The sequence below is a fragment of the Plutella xylostella genome, chromosome 19, assembly GCF_932276165.1.
Source record: "Plutella xylostella chromosome 19, ilPluXylo3.1, whole genome shotgun sequence".
Classification (NCBI taxonomy): Eukaryota; Metazoa; Arthropoda; class Insecta; order Lepidoptera; family Plutellidae; genus Plutella; species Plutella xylostella.
This window is the reverse complement of record NC_063999.1, coordinates 5,707,640-5,730,987: the sequence shown is the minus strand read 5'-3', so window position 1 is coordinate 5,730,987 and position 23,348 is coordinate 5,707,640. Positions and strand designations below refer to the sequence as shown.

Genomic DNA, 23,348 nt, shown 5'->3' with positions numbered 1-23,348 from the left:
TTTAAAACAACATTCATGTTTATTCATTAGAATAAAGTCAACAAAATACATTAATCCACCGCCAGCTCAAACAATACCTAATACCTCTAAAGGTGGACGATAGGTTGATGAATTCATATATTTTAACAATGTAGTTACTATAGGTATACATAGAAGCTCTATTGATTAAGTATTTTAATTTTCGCCTGAAGTCAGTTCATAGTCGATGGACCATCATTCAAGTTTGTGGTATTTACATACCTAATTTGCTGTATGTAAATTTTACACGGCATAACTATTACTAATATTGGAAAAATCTGTATCTTATTTAATTTAAACTAGCAATTATTTCATATTTACAGCGTAAAAACTGTAAGTATAAATAGGACCGGTATACGTAAGAAACCTCTATATCTGACACACTGACTTCTGGCCTATTCGCACAAAATTATTATTTGATTCCCGGTAGGTAGATGTGTTTTTTTTTGGACGTAGATAGGAGATGGAATTTGAGAGTGTAACAGGAATCTATCCCAAAATTCAGGGAAATTTGACTCCGAGTAGGTATATTAGTTTTTGCTAAAATTGCCAATGTAGGTCGCATAACGCTAAAAAGAGCTTGCAATTTACTTCGGAAACTTCACACTTAGCTTATAATTAGTAGTGTCGCTGTCGTTGCGAGGACGCTCTCGTTCACGTCACGTATCTTAGGCCTGGGTCTCCTATTTACGCCGCAGGTCGCTTCCGGCGTCAAGCCGTAGGCCGCGTCACGATGCTCACTATAGAAATGTACTGATGCGGTCTCCCTCACACGCCGACGTTGGCGCGTAGATGTAGTGAGTATCGTGACGCGGCCTACGGCGGTGACACTTGACGCGACCTACGGAGTAAATAGGAGACCCGGGCCTTAGAAACTTGACGCCCTACGCCTTTAGACATAATTCACACAACAATGTCCGTAAAAAAACTAAACTAATGTTTAGATCTTACGTGTTTGTCGAACAGGCGGTTCACACACTTCGTCGCCTCACCGCGCGGATTGCGGATGTTCCATAGTAAATTTCTGTGAGGCGGCGGCGGCGGCAGTGTGTGCGGGTACTCAGTTTTTCTATATAAACTGTCATTTTGCATACAATGATTATCCGCTAACCGCGGCGGTGCGCGGTCAAGAAGGTGTATATGAATCACCATATCGTGTTAATCACCCGTTAAACACGCTTTAAAATTTTATGATGTTACCTTATAGGTTGACATTATAACACCATGTACATATTATACATACCTATAATGAATTAATAATGCATCTCAGGTACCCATCGCACAGCGCGGCGTACTGTACGGACCGCCGCTGCTCCATCGCAATAGTCGCGAGCTTCGCGCTGCCGCCCGTGCTCTGCATACCGTCGTACGCGGTAAGTAGTCGTGAACAGCGACCACGGCGTCTCGGGGATTGTATCATGCCCGTTCGACAAATCTCAGCGCCGTATTTATGACGAATCGCTATATAGTGACGTTTATCTACGTCGATCACGATCGCGATCCCGTGTAGCGGCAACAAGTAAATAAGTAAGCTTTCTTAGGGTGCAGTGAAAGTTTTTTTTTAATTGACTTAAGTTAACGTTCACCCGTGCGGCATACAAATTCAATGTTCGATCAAATGGCGGAATGGAAAAAGCTCGTTCGCGGGAAATGTTGTCTCGCATAGAGGTTGAATTGACTTTATTGAAACAAAGTTGTCACAAGTTTATTCAACGTTAAAAATTAATCCTTACAAAAATACACAATAAAACTTTAATCTTTAGTATTCTGTAACAATAGAACGCTTATCTGTTTCCTAGAAAATATTCCAGACTAACTTTTTATGATTCTGAGAAAGAAAAATAAGACTGAACATGGTAAATACAAATAAAGTAGAAACAGGCCAACGCTATCAACAACTAGCTTTATAAAGTCCCCGAGCAGAGCCAGGCGGGTGGAAAATTGCAACTGAAAAAACGTATTCATTTATAGTGAGATGAGTTGTTTGTGAAATTCACCCCACTCATTTATTGTGCGTATTAAAATTTTTACTCAAAATATTAATAAGCGCATAATTCGTTTGCGTTTGCTGCACAATTTGTCTTTTCCGTCCTGTACCTATAAATAAAAAATATGTAAAATATTTGGGGACATCTCACACACGGCCATCCGACCCCAAGCTAGTCAGAACCTGTGTTATGGGTGTCGGACAGCTGATATATCTACTCAAATACATAGATATAAATAAATAATAAATAAATAAATAAATAAATAGATATATACATACTAAATATAAATATCACTATAGGTTCTTGTGTAATTCAAATAAACAATTCTCACGTAAAAAAGGTAGTCCGAGTGTTTCAATAAGTAACCTTCAGGCTGCACCGCACCCATCCGGAATATTTACGTTAATTGGAAATGAGCACGCTATTTCCTAATTTCTACGATGACACACACACACACACGCACTCACGCCTTGTACTAATGTACTCCCTTGCGGGGTAGGCAGAGGTGCATTGCTGCACCCACTTTTCGCCAGAGTGTTATGTTAGTCCCAATGTAGCGGGCCTATTGCCATTTTACGGGCACATCCAAGACCCGAGAACAAATATCTGTGTTTAAACAAATATCTGCCCCAGCCGGGAATCGAACCCGGGACCATCGGCTCAGTAGTCAGGGTCACTAACCACTACGCCATTCGGTCGTCTACGATGAAACTAGAAGATATTGTGAAATGGTAGTTGTGTAGCATGTACTTACATAATTTAAGATGGGTCCGCAAGTACGCTATTCCTCACTAATTGCTCTACAGGTGTGTGGATTTTGAGTGTAAGTACATGTTATTATAATCATGCAAGTATGAAAATAAAAAAAGCTGTCCTCTATTGTTATCACATTAAATTCTTGCCAATATAATGTAATAGCAATAAAGGACTTAAATATCTTTAATTATCTTAATGCTAAAATGAATGTTAAAAAGAACATACAACTTACATAGAATGAGTGAATGTTTTCTCATAATTTGGTATATTTTAGTATTTTTGGTCATCGATTATGTTAAACTGTATAGTTACAAGGTAGGTATAGCTATAGATACAGAGCTGAGTACATATAACATCGCGGACTCGGGTTACTCAATGGCTGAGTATATAGTCTCATTAGTGGTAATGCTACAACTATTCACAATATAACCGGACACAATATAAGTCTATTAATTGTGGTTGGACCATACTTGTTACACATATTGTTGGCTTCTAGCCAAGTGGTTCCCTGTATCGGAACTTTGAGAACATACTTAGTCGGTACATAATTAACTAGTTCTATAGTAGTTCTAGACTTAAGACTTAAACTCACCCGCTTTAATGCGAGTAAGTAGATGAAAAACATGCTGACGGTTTAGCAACTGAGAAGGTTGAGAACAACTTCAGCAGAGCTTTCAGCATGAAATGTAGCGCAGGGAATTTTCTCAATTTATTATTTGGGTTAAGCTCAAGATGGACCAGTAGACTTATACAGGTGAGTCTTTCATAGGTGCATTTCCGGAAGTATGTTAGAGAACTCTTCATTCTGAACAACTTTTGTTATAATGACCTTGGGATATAACGAAAAAAAAGATGCTTCCCCATACAAAAAATGGTTGCTTACGTGACACTGTGTATGGGGAGTAGATATTTTTTTTCGGGAATATCCCGATGTCATCATAACAAAAGTTGTTCAGTATGAAAAGTGTGACATACTTCCGGATGTACACCTATGAAAGACTCACCCAGTATTTACTCAGACGAATAACTAGACCAAAGACTACACTAAGTCCCTGCTTTTATTGATTTACTAGCTGTTGCCGACGAGCTTTGCTTCGCCTTAAAGTTTTTCCGTTGGAATTCCGTGATAAAAACTAGCCTATGTGTTGATTCAACAATTTCAACATACCAAATTCCATAAAAATCCAGATCAGTACATTTTACGGGAAGACGGACAAACATACACACAAATTTCCCCTTTTATAATATATTATAGAATTAAGTCCACCCTTTGTACTTTTATTTTTGATATTTGTACAATAAAGAGTTAAATAAATAAATAAATTATATTAATATTAGTGGTAGTATAATTAAGTTCGTAAATACAAGAAAAACACGAGCAATAATTCACCGCAATTACCTTTATTACCAAGTATTCGTCAACTAATCCGTTTGTTTGTGTTCCAGGTGTTCACGATCCACAAGGACTTCACGGTGGACAGCCCGGGCACGGTGCCCGAGGCCGTGTACTTCGTGGACTCGGACTTCGACGGCGGCCTCTACCAGCTCAACTTCTGGGTGCACGCCGTGCTCATCAAGCTGCTGCCCTGCCTCATCCTCACCGTCATCAGCGCCTGGCTCATCAGAGCCCTCTACCGAGCAAACAGCCGGAAGAAAGCCCTAAAAGGATACAGCGCGTGCCCCGCCGGGACCGCCGGAAACGGAAACGTGTTCACACGGAAACGGTCCAAGGCCGAGCGCCGCACAGACCGCACGACAAAAATGCTCGTCGCAGTATTACTCCTGTTTTTGCTGACGGAATTCCCTCAGGGCATCCTAGGTAAGCAAGAGTTATCGCCGCGTCGGCAAATTGACATGTTTTCCAATAAAGATAAGCGTGAAATGTTTTACGTTTAACCCAGTGACTAGCAAATGTTTGGCGTTTTCTGATACCGAAATGTGATACTTTCGGAATCAATTGAGACACGCGCCTTTGAAGTGGAAATGAAAGGGAAATTCATTCCGATTTTTAATATACAGTATCGGATTCACTGGAGGGTTTCAAATATGTTTTTGTTACGTCTGATAAAAGGAGGACTGAAGTAAAGTTGTTTCATAATGTTTGTATTTCCTTCGCTTATTTCGATAAAGAGGTTTATTAAAATGGGAAATCTTTACTAAGTAATCGAATTACAGAGGTTCTGCTTCTTGGTTCCAGTGAAAATTAAATTTACTTTAAAGTTGCCGACTGAATTCAGTGAATAGACATTTCAGACACAACTTACTGAAGTGTTTGTGGTAGACTTGCCGCATCTCCTATTACGTCGACTATTGATAGCTTCTCGGGAGTGGCATTAACGACCCAAGTTCTTAAATAATTATAGCCTCAACCTTCCCGCGCGGTACCATAAAACATTGATATACGATCTGTAAATTGTAAATTTCTTTAGGCTTGTGCCTAAATTGTATGTCCCTTGGTATTAGAGGTATATTGGTTGAGTTTCATACTACATGGAGAAATAACGATAATATAGATGTACCAAAAGTTTAAATTCCAAAAAAACTAATTTCTTATTATATGCTCTGAACCGTTATTAAAGACCTATAGTAAAGTGAGACAGCACTACTTGCGTCACGTGGTACAATCCCATTCATGCCCCTCTTAATATACCATATCTGAAATACGTATCACTCGTACAAGATGTGTGCAATTCAAGCTTAGGCACTCAGCAGTCAATATTAGGTACATACCTACTCTACGACTGCAATCCCCGAAGGGGTAGTCAGAGGTGACTCGCAAGTGAGTCACACGCTTTACGCTGTAGGTACATTTGTACTCACGTGATAGGTTTCAAGCCGTATCGTCGTGAATGAGTACAATGCACTATTAAAACCTTACTACCAACCCATCCCCAGGTCTCCTAAGCGGCCTGCTCGGGCGCTGCTTCTTCAAGCGCTGCTACGACCTCTTCGGGGAGCTGATGGACGCGCTCGCCCTGCTGAACGGAGCCATCAACTTCGTGCTGTACTGCTGCATGTCGCGGCAGTTCCGGACCACCTTCGGAGCCATGGTGCGGACGCGCTGCGCCGCCGCCCCCCGCGCCGGCTCCCACACCGAGCTGCAGACCACGTATGTGTGAAGTGCGGCTGTGGATTTGAATGCTGCTGCCACACATGGCTATTCGTATTTGACATAACTCCCATAGGAAAGCTAAAGATCGCATCCAGTGGCGTGCTTTGGGAGAGGCCTCCGTCCAGCAGTGGACTGCTATAGGCTAATGATGATGATGATGATAACTTCTATAGACTCGATGCGGACCGCCTCCGATCGGACAAGGTGAAAATCAATGGGGGAGCCCTATGTTCAGCAGTGGACGTGCTATGGCTGAGATGATGATAACTTCCATTGGCTGTATTTGCCAAATAGGTAACTTTACTGCCAGTTTCAATAACACTATCGATAGATGAGAGTTATTTTCATACGATTTTGACAGAACACAACTATTTATGTGTCAAAATCAAATGATAGTAACAGTCAGCTATCGATAGATAGAGTTTGAAACTGGCAGTCATAGGCAAATACGGCAATAAGTTTAATGAATATACTGACCACACATGGAAGTTTTGCCAAATATATACGAAAATACGAATAGCCAAATGGGGTAGCAGCAGAAGAGTCATCGGTCGGTTCGGTGCACAGATATACAGGGTGTGGAAAAAAATGTATTATTAAAGTACTTAATTCGTGAGGGAGGGGATGACTCATAAGTTCATTCAGAATAAATGTTCTTCTACGACTAATCTAATACGGAACATCGTGAAAACCTCTGTATACTAAAAATGAGAGTAAAGAAATTTTATGAAGAAGCATATTTTTTTGCTAGTTTTCTTTATTTGCTCGTAGAACCAAATTTGTTTAGCATCTTCCTGTCGATGTCGGGTTAGTATACAATTTTCCAACACCCTGTAGATGTACAATATGAACAATATTAGTGGTTCGGTGCGCAGTGTTGGTGCTCAAGATATGTTTCGTCCGTCGTATCGTCACGTCCGTAGAAGGAAATGGTTAAGATTGTATAAAGTTAAGAAAAATATTAAAGTAAATATAATAATTAAGTACGTTAAGAAAGTGTAATAGTCACATAATATTTATTTAGATAATTATGAAGATCAACGTTTAACAAATTATAAATATTTTACCCTCTAAGTACCTAAGTAATTGTAGTAATTGTACATTTTTGTATTGAAAACACATGAATTAAGCATAAATTTGATTTATTGGCTTTGATCATATGATCGAAGACAGAAATTTAAGGTAGGTAATAATTAAAATTTTCTATTTTTAATGTTGCTGCTTTTTGTATCGATTAAATATTTTCTATTCTATTCTAAAACCAGCAGATACGTGGAAGATATTAATGTAAGACGACAGTTTACACGCGCACTAAACAGCGTGTAAACGGGCTCTATTCTCATTACGAATCTACTCTTTTTGTTTGCATTAAAAACACCAATAAGTACGGCAAGATTGTGCTAATTAGAGCCTGTTTCACAATATCTGTCAGTTGTCACTGTCTAAAATATAATTACATAGAGACTTTTTTTCCATCAGGTAGCCATTATCTAGACATTGTGAAACAGGCCCTTACAATAATGTGCGTAACTTTGTACATTCCGAGAGAAAATATGTCTCGCCAACAACATAATATATCGTAACTACCTACAATAATTTCATTATGTATACTCTCCCCGCAAAAGTTTTAAGAAGTTGTACAAAAAAGGTAAAAAGTAATTCCACTGGGCCAAAGTTTTTCTATTTGATCGATGATGATATGAGATGCCACATTACTTTATACAGGGTGGTGCAAACAGGGAATTGTAACGCGACTGGCACTTACCGCCCTTCCGGGTGAAATAAATACATACGAGTAGCTACACCACTTTTGCAAAACCGTGTGTTTTACTCGTACATAATACTCATTAGTCATTAGTAACTTCCTTATTTCATGTTAATACTATAATGCAGACACTGCATTACAAATAATATGTATAATGTACAGTAGATATTTTTTATTCATAAATATATAGGTATACAGAAAATATGGTGTAATAAATGCCGTATTTAATATGTTCTAATCATATTAATATGTTGGTTTAATATAAGCGATGTCGTCCTAAACTTGTGAGTTTTATCGTATGTATTATGTGCAGATTTTGAACTATGTTTATTATATAAATAATAATAGAGAGGAAACTTAGTATAATAAGGTAATATTTAAGATAATAGGGTAATATATACAGCGAAAGAGGTGGACAAAAGAATATTTCATAAAGTTCACCCGAGAGACGGCGACGTTGCGTTCCGTTTAAGGAGAGCTTGGAAATATTATGTAGTACAGTCCGACAACGGTAACTTTACAACAGAAACTAGTGTAAGTACACCTGAAAAAGTTTATGAGGCCAATAAATTATTCTTTGTCATTTCTGATACTGGCGAAGGATTACATGTATATATAGGTGTTGCAAAAATGATATACTAAGCCGAAAAACAAAACCCTGAATACAAATAGGTACATATACCAACACCTCTGATTCTTCTTCATTCAATTAGGGCTACCAGCTAAATAAAAAATAAAAAACAACACACATTGCAAAGTTAGTTTTGTCGGACGCTATTAAATTTTTCTAGGAAAAGGATCTCTATACTAAATTTGTGAGCTTTATTCAACAAAATGGTGTCGTAAAAGTTGAATAGCGAGTAATTTTGCTTTGTATGAAGTCCGTATTATGTATAAACATAAACTAACTTAAACGGAAAATGAGAAGGTTCATAATTGTAATATTGTCTAAACCTCAATGTTATTTTGTATAATTTTTATATTAAACTTATTTTTTATATTAAGGGCCCTTTGTTAATATCCTATATGTATTATTGTAATACTGGCAATTAAAAAGATAAGATGCTATTACTCATTAGGATGAGGAGCCCAGACGTCATTCTCATGACTGTGTTTGATATAAAGATATTACACTCACGGGGAATGAAAAGGTTCCACTAAGAAAAACACCAAATTACTCCTAAACGAAAAAAGCTAGCTTAATGACGCCTTCTGGATAACTGAAGTACATTTAAATTGTTGGAACTTTTTCATTGCCCGTCAGTGTATTATGACGAAGTGTAAGACTATGTTAAAATTATATGGGTAATAGATAGGTATTCATGAAAACTATATAAAATAAGGAACTAAAATGTATTAACAGAATATTGTTGTGTAAAAAATATATCTAAGATATTAAACTATGCAGCCGTTTAAATGTTTTTTTTTTTTTCATTTTCATGACAATCATTTCACCATCTTCATGTTCCTGAGTTTCAGATGTACCTAGGTACCTAATTATGTAGAAAATACCTACAAAATGTGTACTGCATCAAAAGGTTTAGGTAAGTACCTACATATTTAATTACATACCGGTCAAAAGGGTGAGAATAATATATATGTATATATATGGTCGATATATCTTTCATAGACATTAATTATACATAACTTTGTCGTAAATCGTAATAATACCAACGGAGAATGGGCTACAGTCTCATTGAAATCACCGTTGTAATTATATATGTCGCAGGCAACTGGTTTAATCTCCTGTTTGATTGAACCACTAGCCCGTTCATTGGATGGCGTTGTTCAGTTGTATGACTAGGCCGAACGTTGATTGTACAAGCGTCACAAAACGTCCAACTAGTTAGCTGACTTAAAATCAGTCAGGTGGTGAATAAAACAAATATGGCGTCTAACAGCTAACAGCTGACACAAAAAGCACCTATATTGTTAGTTTTTTGCAAATAAATTAGCTTTAAAGTGCGTTATTTGTGTTAAAATAGTGTGACAACATGGATTTACCTATTATTACGCAGCGGGCGGATAGTTTCAAAGAAAAAAAGTGGCGAAACTGAACAACAATATGAAGGTACGTTTATTGTTATTGTTTAGTTAATTTATGAGATAAGAGCTTTGTAACATAGTCTTTTTGTTGACTCTTGTCTGGTGATGTTCACCCTAACCAGATATTACAAAGTTGCTATACTATATCCCATTCAACGACTTCGCTGAATGACGTTCAGTCAAGACGTCGAACGTTACAATCAATGACTTGACGAGTTGTCCTTTAGTCATACAACTGAATAGCGCCATCCAATGAACGGGCTAGTGGTTCAATCAAACAGGAGATTAAACCAGTTGCCTGCGACATATATATTTTATACCAAAGTGATATTTTAGGGCAAATAGTTTTATATTAATAGAACAAAATGGAGTATTAAGCATCAACCATTCAAGATTTCTCCTTAATTCTATTCGACTCGGAATTCAGTTTAATTAATCAAAGCAATAACTAAGTAACGAGCCACAGTGAAAAGCTTTAATAGCCTGGAAGTAATAATAGCAATTCATGAGATTGTAAAATAGCGCTCAGTAAAATTATATTTAAATCTTAAAATTTTGTTACACGCTCCCAATAATTTGTAAAATTTGACTGTCTTTAATTTAAATCTAGCGGGTACTTATACAGATTTAATTTAAAATACTATAACTACCTACGCATAAAACACCGGATGGTTGAAATACTGAAACTTGATATTCGACCGATAAGTACATGAAATGCCGATGTTTATTTATTTTATTTAGTGGTAATGAAAATAGTACACAATATTTAAATGACTGAAATATATAAACAAGCTAATTGTATTGAACTACCGAAAATTAAAGTAGCTTTTGTAGTTAACATCATGGTTCATAATTTTGCGGTTTGTGAAGTTAAATTAGGTGTCGACATATTAAGAATATTACTGACTTATAAATTTAAGTATAATTGAACCTATTCAAACTATTTCCAGTGATCAGTCAGTTTAATAGTTTTGATGCTGAAAGCTTCTGAGCCTCAGCTTAACCGTACTTAGTCATCACTCACGGACATAGACCCAGTCGGATCCACATTTGGAATTCAGTGATTCCGAATGGATAAACCTGTCATTTGCGTGGACCAGCAATTGACCCAAAATAAAGCCACTATCATTATTCAACGTTTTGCGATTCAGTGCCAAAATGAACACCACTTCTGGATTCTGAAAGCTCGGGAACCGTTTAAGATTTGGTTTTAAATCGTTATGAATAATATTTTCGTTGTAATATCAGTAATAAATATGAGCACTAGCAGCCCGAGAGAAAATTTCCATGAACTTAATAATAATATGTACCTATACTGAAAAGTAATAGGTACTTGTAAGTTATTTGCTTTTTAAACCTAAAATCTTAAGTGTAACGTTCTGCGAGGTAGGTACTTATTATGTACAGCAAATCCATGCAAGTTCAGCTAAAATCTCTTACATGCAATAGTCATACTCATATAAACAACCGTGGATATTATAGCACTGAGATCAGATTTCAATCAAGAATAAGCCTCAAATAAAACGATGACAGAACTGTACCCAGAGGTGCCCGAGACACTTCAAATCGAATGTCGGTCAAATGGAGTGTGGACTGTGGACATTATGGGAATTAAGTGTTTTTGCCACATGATTGGTCTATACCAATTTTGGACCCAACGTTTTGTGCCCGGCGGCAGTTTTTGTGGCTAATTCAGTAGGACTAACAGTCCCCTTACTCTAGCTTGACAAAAAACAAAGGAAATATAAATATGGTTTATCTATGTACCTATAGATGAATTGTAATAGATAGAGTCATCGTTAGCATAGCTAGAGTGGCCCCTTGTGCCTGCAATGCCTTGCTACGATTGGCTACTCGCAATCACCGTCCATATTATTACTGAACGGCTTCCTGCCTCATAAACTATTCGTGACCGGAAGGATTCTCAAACACACCCTGTTTCAGCACGAGTAAAGATTGAACTTCCGTGTAAATTTAATGTAACCTACTTCTGCTGTTACGAGTAGTTATTAACCAATTCTTCGATTCCCGGCTATATTTACTTTCGGGTATTGGATGTAGCTGAGGAATTGGAATAGATGTTTTTTTAATGAGTGCTAGAATCTGCTGCTGAATGCTGAAGCTGCTGGTTTCATCACCATCTTTTTTTCATGTTAATGTCACGTGTTCTATTCGATAAATGTTTTAAGTTTGAACTTACACATTATCGAATAGAGTTCAGTGGTTCATACTTCGATCATATATGATCGAAGGGTTCATAAGAGTATTGTTTATCTACGGTTGCTTGTCAGAATTTGAACCAATGATATAGCATCCGACACTAGGTACGGTCAGCTCCATAAGTAGCTATAATACTTTTGTTCCTTGTCAAATTAGCTACATAACTAAGGGCTGATTTTTCAATAGTCAGATAAGTGCTATCTGAGGAATAAAATTGTAGCTGTCACTGTCTAATACAAACATTCAGGCGCGACAGCATCAGAGTTATTTCTCAGATAACGTTTATCTGACTATTGAAAAATCAGCCTTAACTGACATTACTAACATTATTTTTAATAGACAGTTTGTGAGTTTGACTAGGTACTAAAGTGTGTACATGTACAGCTGCTTATGCAGGTTAATGTACATTAGCAAATTTGGCAATCAACAAGAGTGTGCCGCATCGCTTATCTGCCAAACGTATTCTGTCAGATACATATTATTATTATGTGTGACGGTACAAATACGTGTTCTTTACATTTATAAAAACCCATTGTCTGTTGTTTTGTGGTGGTGGTTCGTCAGCAAGCGGTGTTTGTTACTAAATCCGCCCTAGATATTACCCCTAGGGACCAATCTATTTTCGTCAACGCTTACATTACTTACCTACTATGTGGAAAAGAGGCCATTCTCCTTTGGGTATCAAGTTATCATTAAACATTCATTTGTCTTATATTTATGTTCGTAAGTCATTCATTTTTCCAAAGACAGCCTGGAAGACAACGCTCGTAGCTAGCCAATAAAGTTTTCACACCTAGTGAAAAATTTATTGGCTTGTGTGTGAACCTAATGTTAATTTATAATATGTGATAGTATAAGCTGTTTGTTTTCCAAATAAAGAAATTAAATAAAATAAAATTAGACTTATTGATCAAAAAAGTACAATCGAGCGGCCTTATAGCTTACGAGCGTTGTCTTCCAGGCCGTCTTTGGAAAAATGAATGACTTACGAACATAAATATAAGACAAATGATAACTTGATTTTTTACTAAATACTCTGGAAGCTGAGAGCTGATCTGAATGCAAATAATATAAAAAACATAATTGACAAGTCGCTTGCGAGATAAATAAATTGGATAAATCAATAACTGGCACAACTTTACCACAAATAAACACGACATATGGGGGAGGTTCGAAAGCAGCGGGAGCGCCAGCAGAATTATGACCGTGTCTGTGCTGCTGATGATGGTGGTGGTGGTGAAAGAGAATCGCCGGTGCGTTGGTGTTGTTGGTGGTGTTGCCGGCGGTGGTATTATGTGGGGTGTTGGGATACACAACGTTGACGGGCAGCTGAGGCGGCGGCGGCGGCGGACGAGGAGAAAGATATTCAAAGCGCGGCTCGTGGGGTGGGTCTTGCGGTGAATAAGCGTCAATTCACACGTACCACAACCACACCACGTCGCAGCGACCAAATGTGGTCAAGCTGTGGTTACGTGTGAATAATGTGACAGCGGCTTTTTGCAGTTGCGTTGTGGCAGCGACAAAATGTCGATGTGGTTGCGTTGTCGCTGTCATTGCGCTGTGGTAACCACGCCGTCGTGTGCAGTTAATACGGAGAACAGGTTGCCGCGGTGTGCCGTTGCGATGTGGTTGCGATGTGGTCGTATTACACAGGTGGTCGATAACAACGGCAAAATGTGGCACGTGTGAATTGGATTATTCATTGTCAATACAAAATATACGCCCGACCACATCGCGTGGTTGTGGCTGTGGTGTGGTTGTGGTACGTCTGAATTGACCCTAAGAGGTGGACGCGACGGCGTTGTTTGACATGTTGTACGGCGGCAGCGGCGGCGGAGACGGATAATGTAACCCGCCGTTGAGCAACGGGCCTGAAGGATGAGGCATAGACTGCTGCTGCTGCGGCGGCGGCAGCGGCAAAATACCACGTCGGCCAGAAGACGGTTCCGGAGACTATGACGGCGAATAACACGGAGACGTAGGAGTATACATGGTGGCGTACGAAAAAAGACTATAAAATAAACGTCAACCAATGGTCCTTATATGATAAAGTATATTCAATTCAATTCAATTTATTTATTTCAGATTTACAAGATCTATAGTTGTTAGTATGTACAATTTATTCTTAAGAGCTAGTGTTAGTATACATGGCGAATATAATTATAATATTGGAATAATGTAATTTGTACTACTTTAATAATAATACCTTTATCAGATAGGGCCAACCTCTGTATGGAGTTTCATCCACCTCTACATCAGTGGCAACGCCCAACGATCCGTAAACACACTGAGGATACTGTTGGCGCTGCCGCGTAGCCGAAACAGCTGTGACGCGCACCTCTTTCTCATGATGGCTGCAAAACCATCAGTGAGAGCCTCCGCGAACATGGCAGAAGCGCTAAAACGCCACGGCAGCCCCATCAGTACCCTAAACGCATTATTATATTGGACACGCAGGTCGCTGTATGTCCGCTTGGTAAATGAGGTCCACAGGCTACACGTGTAAAACGATTGACAGTATGCCTTAAATAGTGTTATTTTGACTGCTTTTGTACATCGTGCAAACCTGCGGGCCAGCATGTTATACCGGACAGCCAGCGAACTGCGCTCCCTCTCAATGTCACAAGTATCACTCAAGTCCTCGGTGACCCAGTGACCCAAGTACTTAAATTTCTCCACCCGACGTAGGAGGGTGCCACAGAGCGAGATTTCAGGCACATCAGCAGCTGCAAGTAGTAGTGCCTGCCTTGAATATTACGTATTCGCTCTTTTTGGCATTGAGCATTACTTGAGCCCATGCGCCACCGCATAATTGTCACAAATTGAGAGAAGCTTGCTGTTTAAAGCCGTGATCGATGGGCACAGCAGAACCATGTCGTCGGCGTAGCTCATCAGATTGTTAATGCAAACACCATCAATATGACAATATGACTATATGGTGGGAACATGGATGTACATTAGTGATAAATAAACATACAAAACGATAAAATTAACATACACGTTCAATTACTTGCAATAAATTTGTAAGGGCGAAAACAAATTGTCAAACGGGCACAACAACCTTGAAAAACAAGTGAAAGGCAACAGTATATAAAGAGTGAAAATCTCGAGGAGGGTATCAATTGTCGCAAACAAGCGATGAATCCTACACACAAATACTATTAGGTACCATATAGTGACGAGTGCGGAAGGAAACCATAAGTACGTCGGTGTAAACGGTGTACCGGTGCATCAGCAGCAGCAGCAGCCTCAAGCAGGAGCATCATCATCTTCAGAACAAGAAGCCAACTATGGACTTGACTCCTCCCGACTCGCAGATGGTGGAAACGACGCAAGACCAGCATCAACCATAACAACACCAACATCGACGACATCATTGAAGATGTTGACGAACGGAAGTTTGAAACTTCTGAATTTGGGGCAACACGGGACGCAACAGCAGGAAGCAGCGTCGTCTACGTGCAGCAGCAGGAGACCCCTAGTGCAAGCTGACGGACAATCAATTTGAACAATGGAAATTACTGGCGGGCCGACCACCAATGTGCACAGACGTCAAGTACCTATAAGGGGAGACATGATGTAGAAAATTGTGTATTGTACACCTGCGCCAATCATCCGATAGGCATGTATGTACAGGTTCCAGACGCGCACAAGGCAATTGAAGCACGAACAAGTGGTAATGTTAGGTTAGGTTTTAGGGTAGGTTATGTTCTGTCGCCTACTACTACTACTACGGCTACGGGTCGATTGACCACACATTTCAGGATATGACGTCACTTGCTGAGTAGAGGGGGAGCACGGAACCAAACCGCACAACAAGAAAACCGATCATACCAAGTCAGAGAACGTTACTGACAACAGTATAACCGTTATACTGTTGTCAGTAACGTTACCGATGCTTAAGGGTCGGCAATAGGGAATCGAGGGTTGGCATTGTCATAGAATTATATAGTAGGTAAATGATGCTCTACATCTACAGCCTTGAAAAAAATCACACAGGTAGCCGAAAAGTCCAGCTAGGTGCTGAATCATTCGAATTTAAGTAAATGCTTATGGATAACTGTAAATTAATTTCAGAATATCACGAAAACCCAGTAAATCACACTCCCGTATTGTAACAACTGTGTCGTAATTATCAAGAATTTTCATTAGATTCTTATCAAATTATAAAGATAAATGCTTGGACTAGGCCTAAATACCTTGTTTTTAAATAAACACACACTTATTTTGTGTAAATTAATAACAAACTTGAGCAATTTTTTTCCCTCAAATCTTCATACAAATATCTATGGCGGTTTTCTGTGTTATAAAATCATAAACACAAGCGACGTTTGACTCAGTCGGCCGCTGGCCTCCAAAGAAGGGTCACGTCGGTTTAGGCAGCACTGACTGCACGCGATCTTTTCGTGTACAGATACAAAATCACTGCACATTGGTTGTCATTACACTTTTTCAACTTATATGACACCAACATAATTTGATATGAAATTGAGGAAGCATAATTCTTACACTATATTCAATAATTAAATTAAATAATTAGATAGTGGGCAATGTTCTCGCGTGACATTACAGTCTCGTAAAGGTCCGATGAGGAGCAGGAATATAGCGAATGGATCTAAGTGATCACAATACGTAGAAACATTAGGTTAGGATTCAAAAACACAGTCTCATGGTGCTGGTTGAGGTATGGTCTCGTGAGGATCTGATGAGGGCAGTAACAAGGTGGTGATTGAATTTTATTTCAAAGATGTTAATAGCTAAAAGCATCGAGTTTGGGCTATTAAGTATGTTTTTCAGAGAGACAGAAAGATATTTTAGGTTTCCTTAGTTAGGTTTACTGGGAATACTAAATTCATTCGTAACGTAAAATTGACAATGACGGAATCTCTTCTATAGACAGTAGTAACTAAAAAAAACAACGATAGATGGCGTAATTTGCAGAAGTACCTATCTAGTCACCCTGTCACGGAGTGACTTCGGTTGGTAAACTTGGTAACTCAGAAAAAATACTATATGTTATTGCATCAATAATAAAAAAACACCGTCGACCGAATGGCGTAGTGGTTAGTGACCTGACTACTGAGCCGATGGTCCCGGGTTCGATTCCCGGCTGGGGCAGATATTTGTTTAAACACAGATATTTGTTCTCAGGTCTTGGATGTGCCCGTAAAATGGCAATAGGCCCGCCCCCTATTACATTGGGACTAACATAACACTCTGGCGAAAAGTGGGTGCAGCAATGCACCTCTGCCTACCCCGCAAGGGAGTACATTAGTACAAGGCGTGAGTGCGTGTTTTTTTTTTTTAATAAAAAAACAAGAAAATAATCAAAGTTTCCATCCTCGCACACAAATCACAAACAGCCTTGTTCTAGGAGCAGGGTCTACCCTAGTGCATTTCCATGACCACTTTTCACTTGTGTCCCACCGGTTTCGGTGCTCAGCGGAATAGCACCATTAACCATTATTATTCTGAGATATCATCACTTCTTATTCTGAGTTACCCAACATAAAAACACGCCATCTATTGAAATCCTTTTTTAATTAGGATTTGTCTATGGTGTGGTCCCCAAATTTAAGTGTAAAAGCAAAATAATTATATTTTAACCTTTTTTATACCTATAATATTAAAAGACCTATTCAACGATACCCTACCTACACCATCAAAATAACCGGAAAAAATATCAGCCCCAATTTACTTCTATGGTAGAGGGAGTACCCCAATATTTTTTTGGGGTACTCCCCATATTTATGCGAAATATACGAAACCCTAAAAATAAAAAATAAATATTATTCTGCTACCAAAAAATATACTTACAAACATACATACATACAATCAAAAAATATTACCCTCCTCCTTCGGCAGTCGGGTAAAAACAAGTGAGACAGGGGGTCATTCTGAACTTTTGTTCTACGAGTTTTAAAAATTAACAAAAAAAAACCTTTTTCATAGAAACTTTGATGACACGTGACTTTTTACCATGGAAAACGAATATTTTTTTTCGCGAATTTGCAAAACTCGTAGAACAAAAGTTGTTCAGAATGACCCCTTGAGTCATCCCCTTTCGGCTTAGTATACCCTTAGTATCTACACTTTAATACCTGTAGTTACCTTTCTACAAGTAAGTAAATACTACATTTGTTTAGAAAGCTAATCGGGTTCCGAGTATGGAGAAAAGTGGCACCCCTATTAATTTCTACTCTTTCCTGGTGCTTACCAGTGTAATTAAAAATTATACTTACCCTCAAATCACTACTTGAAAATAATTGACAATAAAGTTGGCGAGTAAAAGTTTATGACCCACTGTGCAAACTTACATGTGTGCGTGTCACTGCGTGTGCTGTGTGAAGAGCATTGAAAACCCAAATTTGGCGGGGCACGTCACCTGTCATCACGACCCATTACGTCCCCACTGCTGGGGCACGGGTCTCCTTCCAGTGAAGGAAGGGTTTAGGCCTAGTCCACCACGCTGGCCAAGTGCGGGTTGGTGGACGTCACCTGTACCGGCCCTTAATTAGGTGGATTAAGACTTACTAGGATTAAATTACATTACAATATTGTTTATGGAATAAAGTTAAAGACATAATTAGTTGTAGATTTATTGTTGTAATTCTGAATGCCAATAATATAAAAAACATAATTGAAAAAAACAAAATTGGATTTATCGATAACTGGCACAACTTTACCACAAATAGACACGACATAGTGAATAGATGGGGGAGGTTCGAAAGCAGCGGGGGCGCCAGCAGCAGAATTGTTACTCTGTGATCGTGGTGTTGGTGGGACCGTGATTGGAATTGCGAGTTATTTTTTAAGTATTTTTCTACTAAGTATATCAAAATTTATAGCTACAGAGCATAGTAACGTTGTGTCATTATAGTTACTTTCATAAACATGTAAATCGTTTTAAATAGTGGATTCTTTTTCAAAAACTCAGTGGAACAAAATATTCGCTATTGATTGACCGTCCGAACCAACATTATTTTCATCCAAGTAGGTATATCGTGTCTGGGATTTCATTATTACCTTTTCTCGATTTTATGTAAGAGCATTCTTATATCTTTATATTATCTTCTGCGTTGGAAATAAATCTATAAAGCAATCAGTTTCCATTTTTTTTGTATCCGTCGCAGCGATGAGGAGATTTTATAATCGGATAGCCTGCCGTATATTTTCAATTTTTTATGAACTTTTTTTATATTTTATAAGCTTATTAACGGTTTTGAATACCACCTAGGATATTTCATCTCATCACGAACGACACGACTAGGAATTAAACAATGTATAATTTCATTAATGACAGTATAAAAATTGTCTACGGCAACCTCAATGCAGTCTACAGATAAATGCTGATCCCAGTCAACTGAAGCAAGAGCTGTGTTAACAGCACCATATAGTCTGCAGCATGAAACCGTCGCACTGTGAGCGGCGCAGGCAGCAGCGGCGGGTAGTGCGCTGGGACCAGGCCCTCCGAAAATTAAATTTTATTTTATACATACAAGGTGTCCCAAAAGTCAACGTCAACCCTTAAAGGGCTGATAGGTCAGCTCATGAGAGGCCAGAATATCACAATGACTTTAGAAAAAACTCGATAATTTTCGAGATATTGGCACTTTTATAAATTTGCTGAAAATCGACACCTTGGATCAGTTTTTTGCGTGCCGCCGGTACAAAAATCCATATTGTTAGAATACAAATTCTTAATAGCGATTTCCGAATAATTCCGAATATTCTGGCCTCTCATGAGCTGACCTATCAGCCCTTTAAGGGATGACGTTGACTTTTGGGACACCCAGTATATGTATATTTATATATATATATATATATATATATATATATGTGTGTATGTATAAGTATATATAAATGTATTATTATATATTATTAGAATGTTAGGTATAGGTTTATATATATTTTTTTATATATATGTAGGTATAATTATGGTAGATTTTGTGTAGGTTTTTTTTTTTTTGTGAGATTCATTGATTGATTGTGATTTTTGTTATTTTTTTTGCACTTCCCTACTTTCTGCTCCTGAACCTCCTGCAGGTTGACTGGTAGAGAATGCTCTTAGCATTAAGTCCACCTCATTGTACAACTACTTTTGTAAATTGTGCAATAAAAGCATAAATAAATAAATAAATATATGTGAACCGAAATATACTACAAAATATAATATCTCGTTTAAAAGTAAGGTAACTTTATATGAATTTGAGAGCCCCGCTGGCGGCGGCGTGCAGTATCCTACTCGTAGCGTGAAAGAACCAATTAAGTCTTGCAAAATGAAGTTTTAATTATATTTTAAGCGTAATACATACAGTCTACCTATATAAGTTTTCAAAAACTTAAAACACATCTTGGATCTAAAAAAGTTAATTTCCGTATGAACCTTGGAAAAGTTATTCCAGAAGATCGTGTCATTGTAGTTATATTTACGAGACGTATCGGTAGCATAACATTTACACCCTGTACAATCTACAAGAACTAATATTAATTTACTTAGTACTAATACGATTTAAACAGCTATATATTATTATAATACTTATATATTTTTTAAAAGACTTGGAAACAATGTAAGCTTTCTGTGGTCATACCAGAATAGCCCACGTTAATGATGTTATCCATCAATATCCAGGGCGTGGCGGATTGACAAACATCCTTTTCGACCAAACTAAATATTTCATACATAAACACGGGCTGGTCGCAATCATTATATCAATCATTAAGATGAGTGGAATCGCTTGATTGAAGACCCGCGTATCGGTGGCCTGGCCGACCATACATCAGTGTCTGAAAACTAAATAGTCTGACCGTACATCACGGCAGAGAAAGAAATCTCCGTGGAACCAGAACCATTTGTTAAAAGCTAAATAAAATGTGATATGAAAAGTTTCTGGCATACCAAAAATGTGTAAACGGAAATTCACGTGTTTACTGTTTACGAAAACGAAAAACTATTGGAAAAACCTATAAAGTTTCCCGTCAATTTGATTAATGTTATAAATCGTTAGTGCGGAAATTATATAAAAACTGCCGGCCCTGCTGCTGGTCTGATCGTAGAAACATAATTTTCCTTATTTAACCCGACTTAAGTAGAATAATACACGGCACGCCGGATTTGAAAGGCACAGACGTCGAGCGGCGTATCGGGAGAGCACATCTGTTACCATCAAAACAGACACATGCTAAACGCTGGCAGTTGTCTTATAAATATGTCAAATTTTGATCAAAACAACCGTTAAACAAGTTTTCATTTTTTTTTCTTTGGTGTAAGCTTGCGTTAAAATTTCGTAGGAGGTACGTAATTCGTATGTTCGCTAGTCGTCAGCGTGGCGTGTGCGTATTTCAAAATTCAAGCATTGTGTTAGACTAGGGGATCTGCTGCGTCCCTACCTCGACTCTATAAATAGACGTAGTAAAAAATGATAGCTCTCGTTCGTTAATTTTTTTTCAATCTAGAGTAACCCTCATGGATCGGACATGGAATAATTATTTATCAGACATCCGCTTATAAACGTTATTTCCTTTTGTACGGACGCTCGCGCGCATACAATCCTCTTATGAACCATATTTATATTTATTACCCAGTCAGTCATATAACATATTTATATCCAATAACGTTTTTTCCTTTTGAGGCTTATTCTGAAATACAATACAAAGACGAGTACTTACCGTAAACATATAAAGGGGAATGACGTGTCGACACACTCTAAGAGCCTTTCTCCACTGCTCTAGTTTGGCAAACGTTAATTACCGATTTACAAACTCACACTAATTAGCTTCTTCACTACTCAGATTTGGTATGTTATAGCCGGATAAATTCCTCCCATATTTTTCTCTTTCAGATTCTGGTTGCCGACGTCGACGCCGCCGCCGGGCCGGAGCAATGGAAAAAGGTCCCAAGTATCGCGGTCGTTTCCCTAGAACCGACACAATAACCAATGATTTTCTGAATTTCTCTTACTTGTCGTGCTTATTGGATTTGTATAGGGCACATATTTATTTTTTATGAACAGTTTAGTGTTCAGGAGTTGTTGGGAGTACCTAAGGGAATACAGGCTACCCACGACACAGGTTCAGCCTAGTGTGGGGGCCTTCCGAATATTTTAAAGAACCATTTTTAGTATAAAAATTTTATTTACTTATTGTTGTAAATATTAGTTCGTTTTTTAATTTTCCTTTTTTTTATTGGTAAAGAAAACATACATAATATTACTTAAAAATAGAAATAAATAGTCTATCACACACCAGTGAAGTTTTCACAAAAAGATAATACAGTTCGAAGCTTGTTTTCATTCTTATTAAGCACAAAAGGTAAGAAAAAATACATTAAGTATACGTTAATTTATGGTAACTACATAGAAGTAGTGCCTGTAAAAAAACCAACTTCAAAAAACCACTAAAATGTAAGAAATAATTTAAGGTTTACACAAATTCTACTCGTATGTGACAGTACAAATATACCTAAGCAGAAACTGTTCTTTTTTGATGTTGGTGTGGTGACAAAGTAATCTGAAGAAATATGGCACTTCAAAAAATAACAGTTCCTGCTTAGGTATATTATATATTAATTTTTTTAATTATTATTTTATTTTATAGTTTTTAGTTTATTTGCAATAATTTTCAATCAAAAGTAAGGTGCAAATGATACCAAAAAGTCCTACTAATCAATACGAATCTTTCAAGCCTAAACACAAAGTAGTTGCTTTATACCGTTGAGGAGTTCCCCTGACTGCCTTCCGTTTCCATCATCAGATCAGCTCAAGGTCACCATCATTTTTTTTTGTTATAAGAACTATATTTACGTTTTTAATTTCATTAGAATCGGTTAATATGTGCCTAAAATGAAAATTCATACCCTGTTTTTACCCCTTTACCCACCCTTGGGGGTGAGATAAAATTCTGAAAAAAAATTGGACCACCTGGGAGCTCAACCCAATACAACAAAAAAAGAATTTTCAAAATCGGTTCATAAACGGCGGATTAATCGGTAAACATACATAAAAAATATTTAAAAAAGATTCCGACGAATTGAGAACCTCCTCCTTTTTTTGAAGTCGGTTAAAAATACAATATAGACTAATAGTTTAGCCACCGTTTTTATTCTCTAAATAAAGTTGAATAATTTTATACAAATAGCAAAATCAAAAGAATACAAATACAAATAACAATATAATACTTTTTTAAATAGGAAAACATATTTTTTTTCAGTGCACATACTATTTGCAACTTGTAAGTTTAATGCTATATGGGTAATCACTTAAATAAAAGTTTTTTTTTTAAATAAGTATAGAAAAACATATTACATACTCACTTGTAAGATATGCTGTTTTTGAATTTTGAAAAGTTTGTAGGGCAGAGAAAAGTAAATAGCTTTTTGAAACTTAGCCTAAGTAATTTATAGTATGATTTATGGGTTGACCTTATTCTAGGTACTTCGTCTTTA

The 23,348-nt window shown here is 37.7% G+C and overlaps 1 protein-coding gene across 1 annotated transcript in view; it reads left to right on the top strand.

Moving 5' to 3' along the window:
• Positions 1-6,846, top strand: part of LOC105398156 (G-protein coupled receptor dmsr-1) — a 29,818-nt gene extending 22,972 nt beyond the window's left edge. Inside the window, exons 5-7 of the mRNA XM_038106270.2 lie at positions 1,289-1,391; positions 4,209-4,581; positions 5,658-6,846. Coding sequence (XP_037962198.2) covers positions 1,289-1,391; positions 4,209-4,581; positions 5,658-5,881 — 700 coding nt within the window. The 3' untranslated portion in view covers positions 5,882-6,846. The remainder of the gene's footprint in view (positions 1-1,288; positions 1,392-4,208; positions 4,582-5,657) is intronic.
• Positions 6,847-23,348: the final 16,502 nt, after the last annotated feature.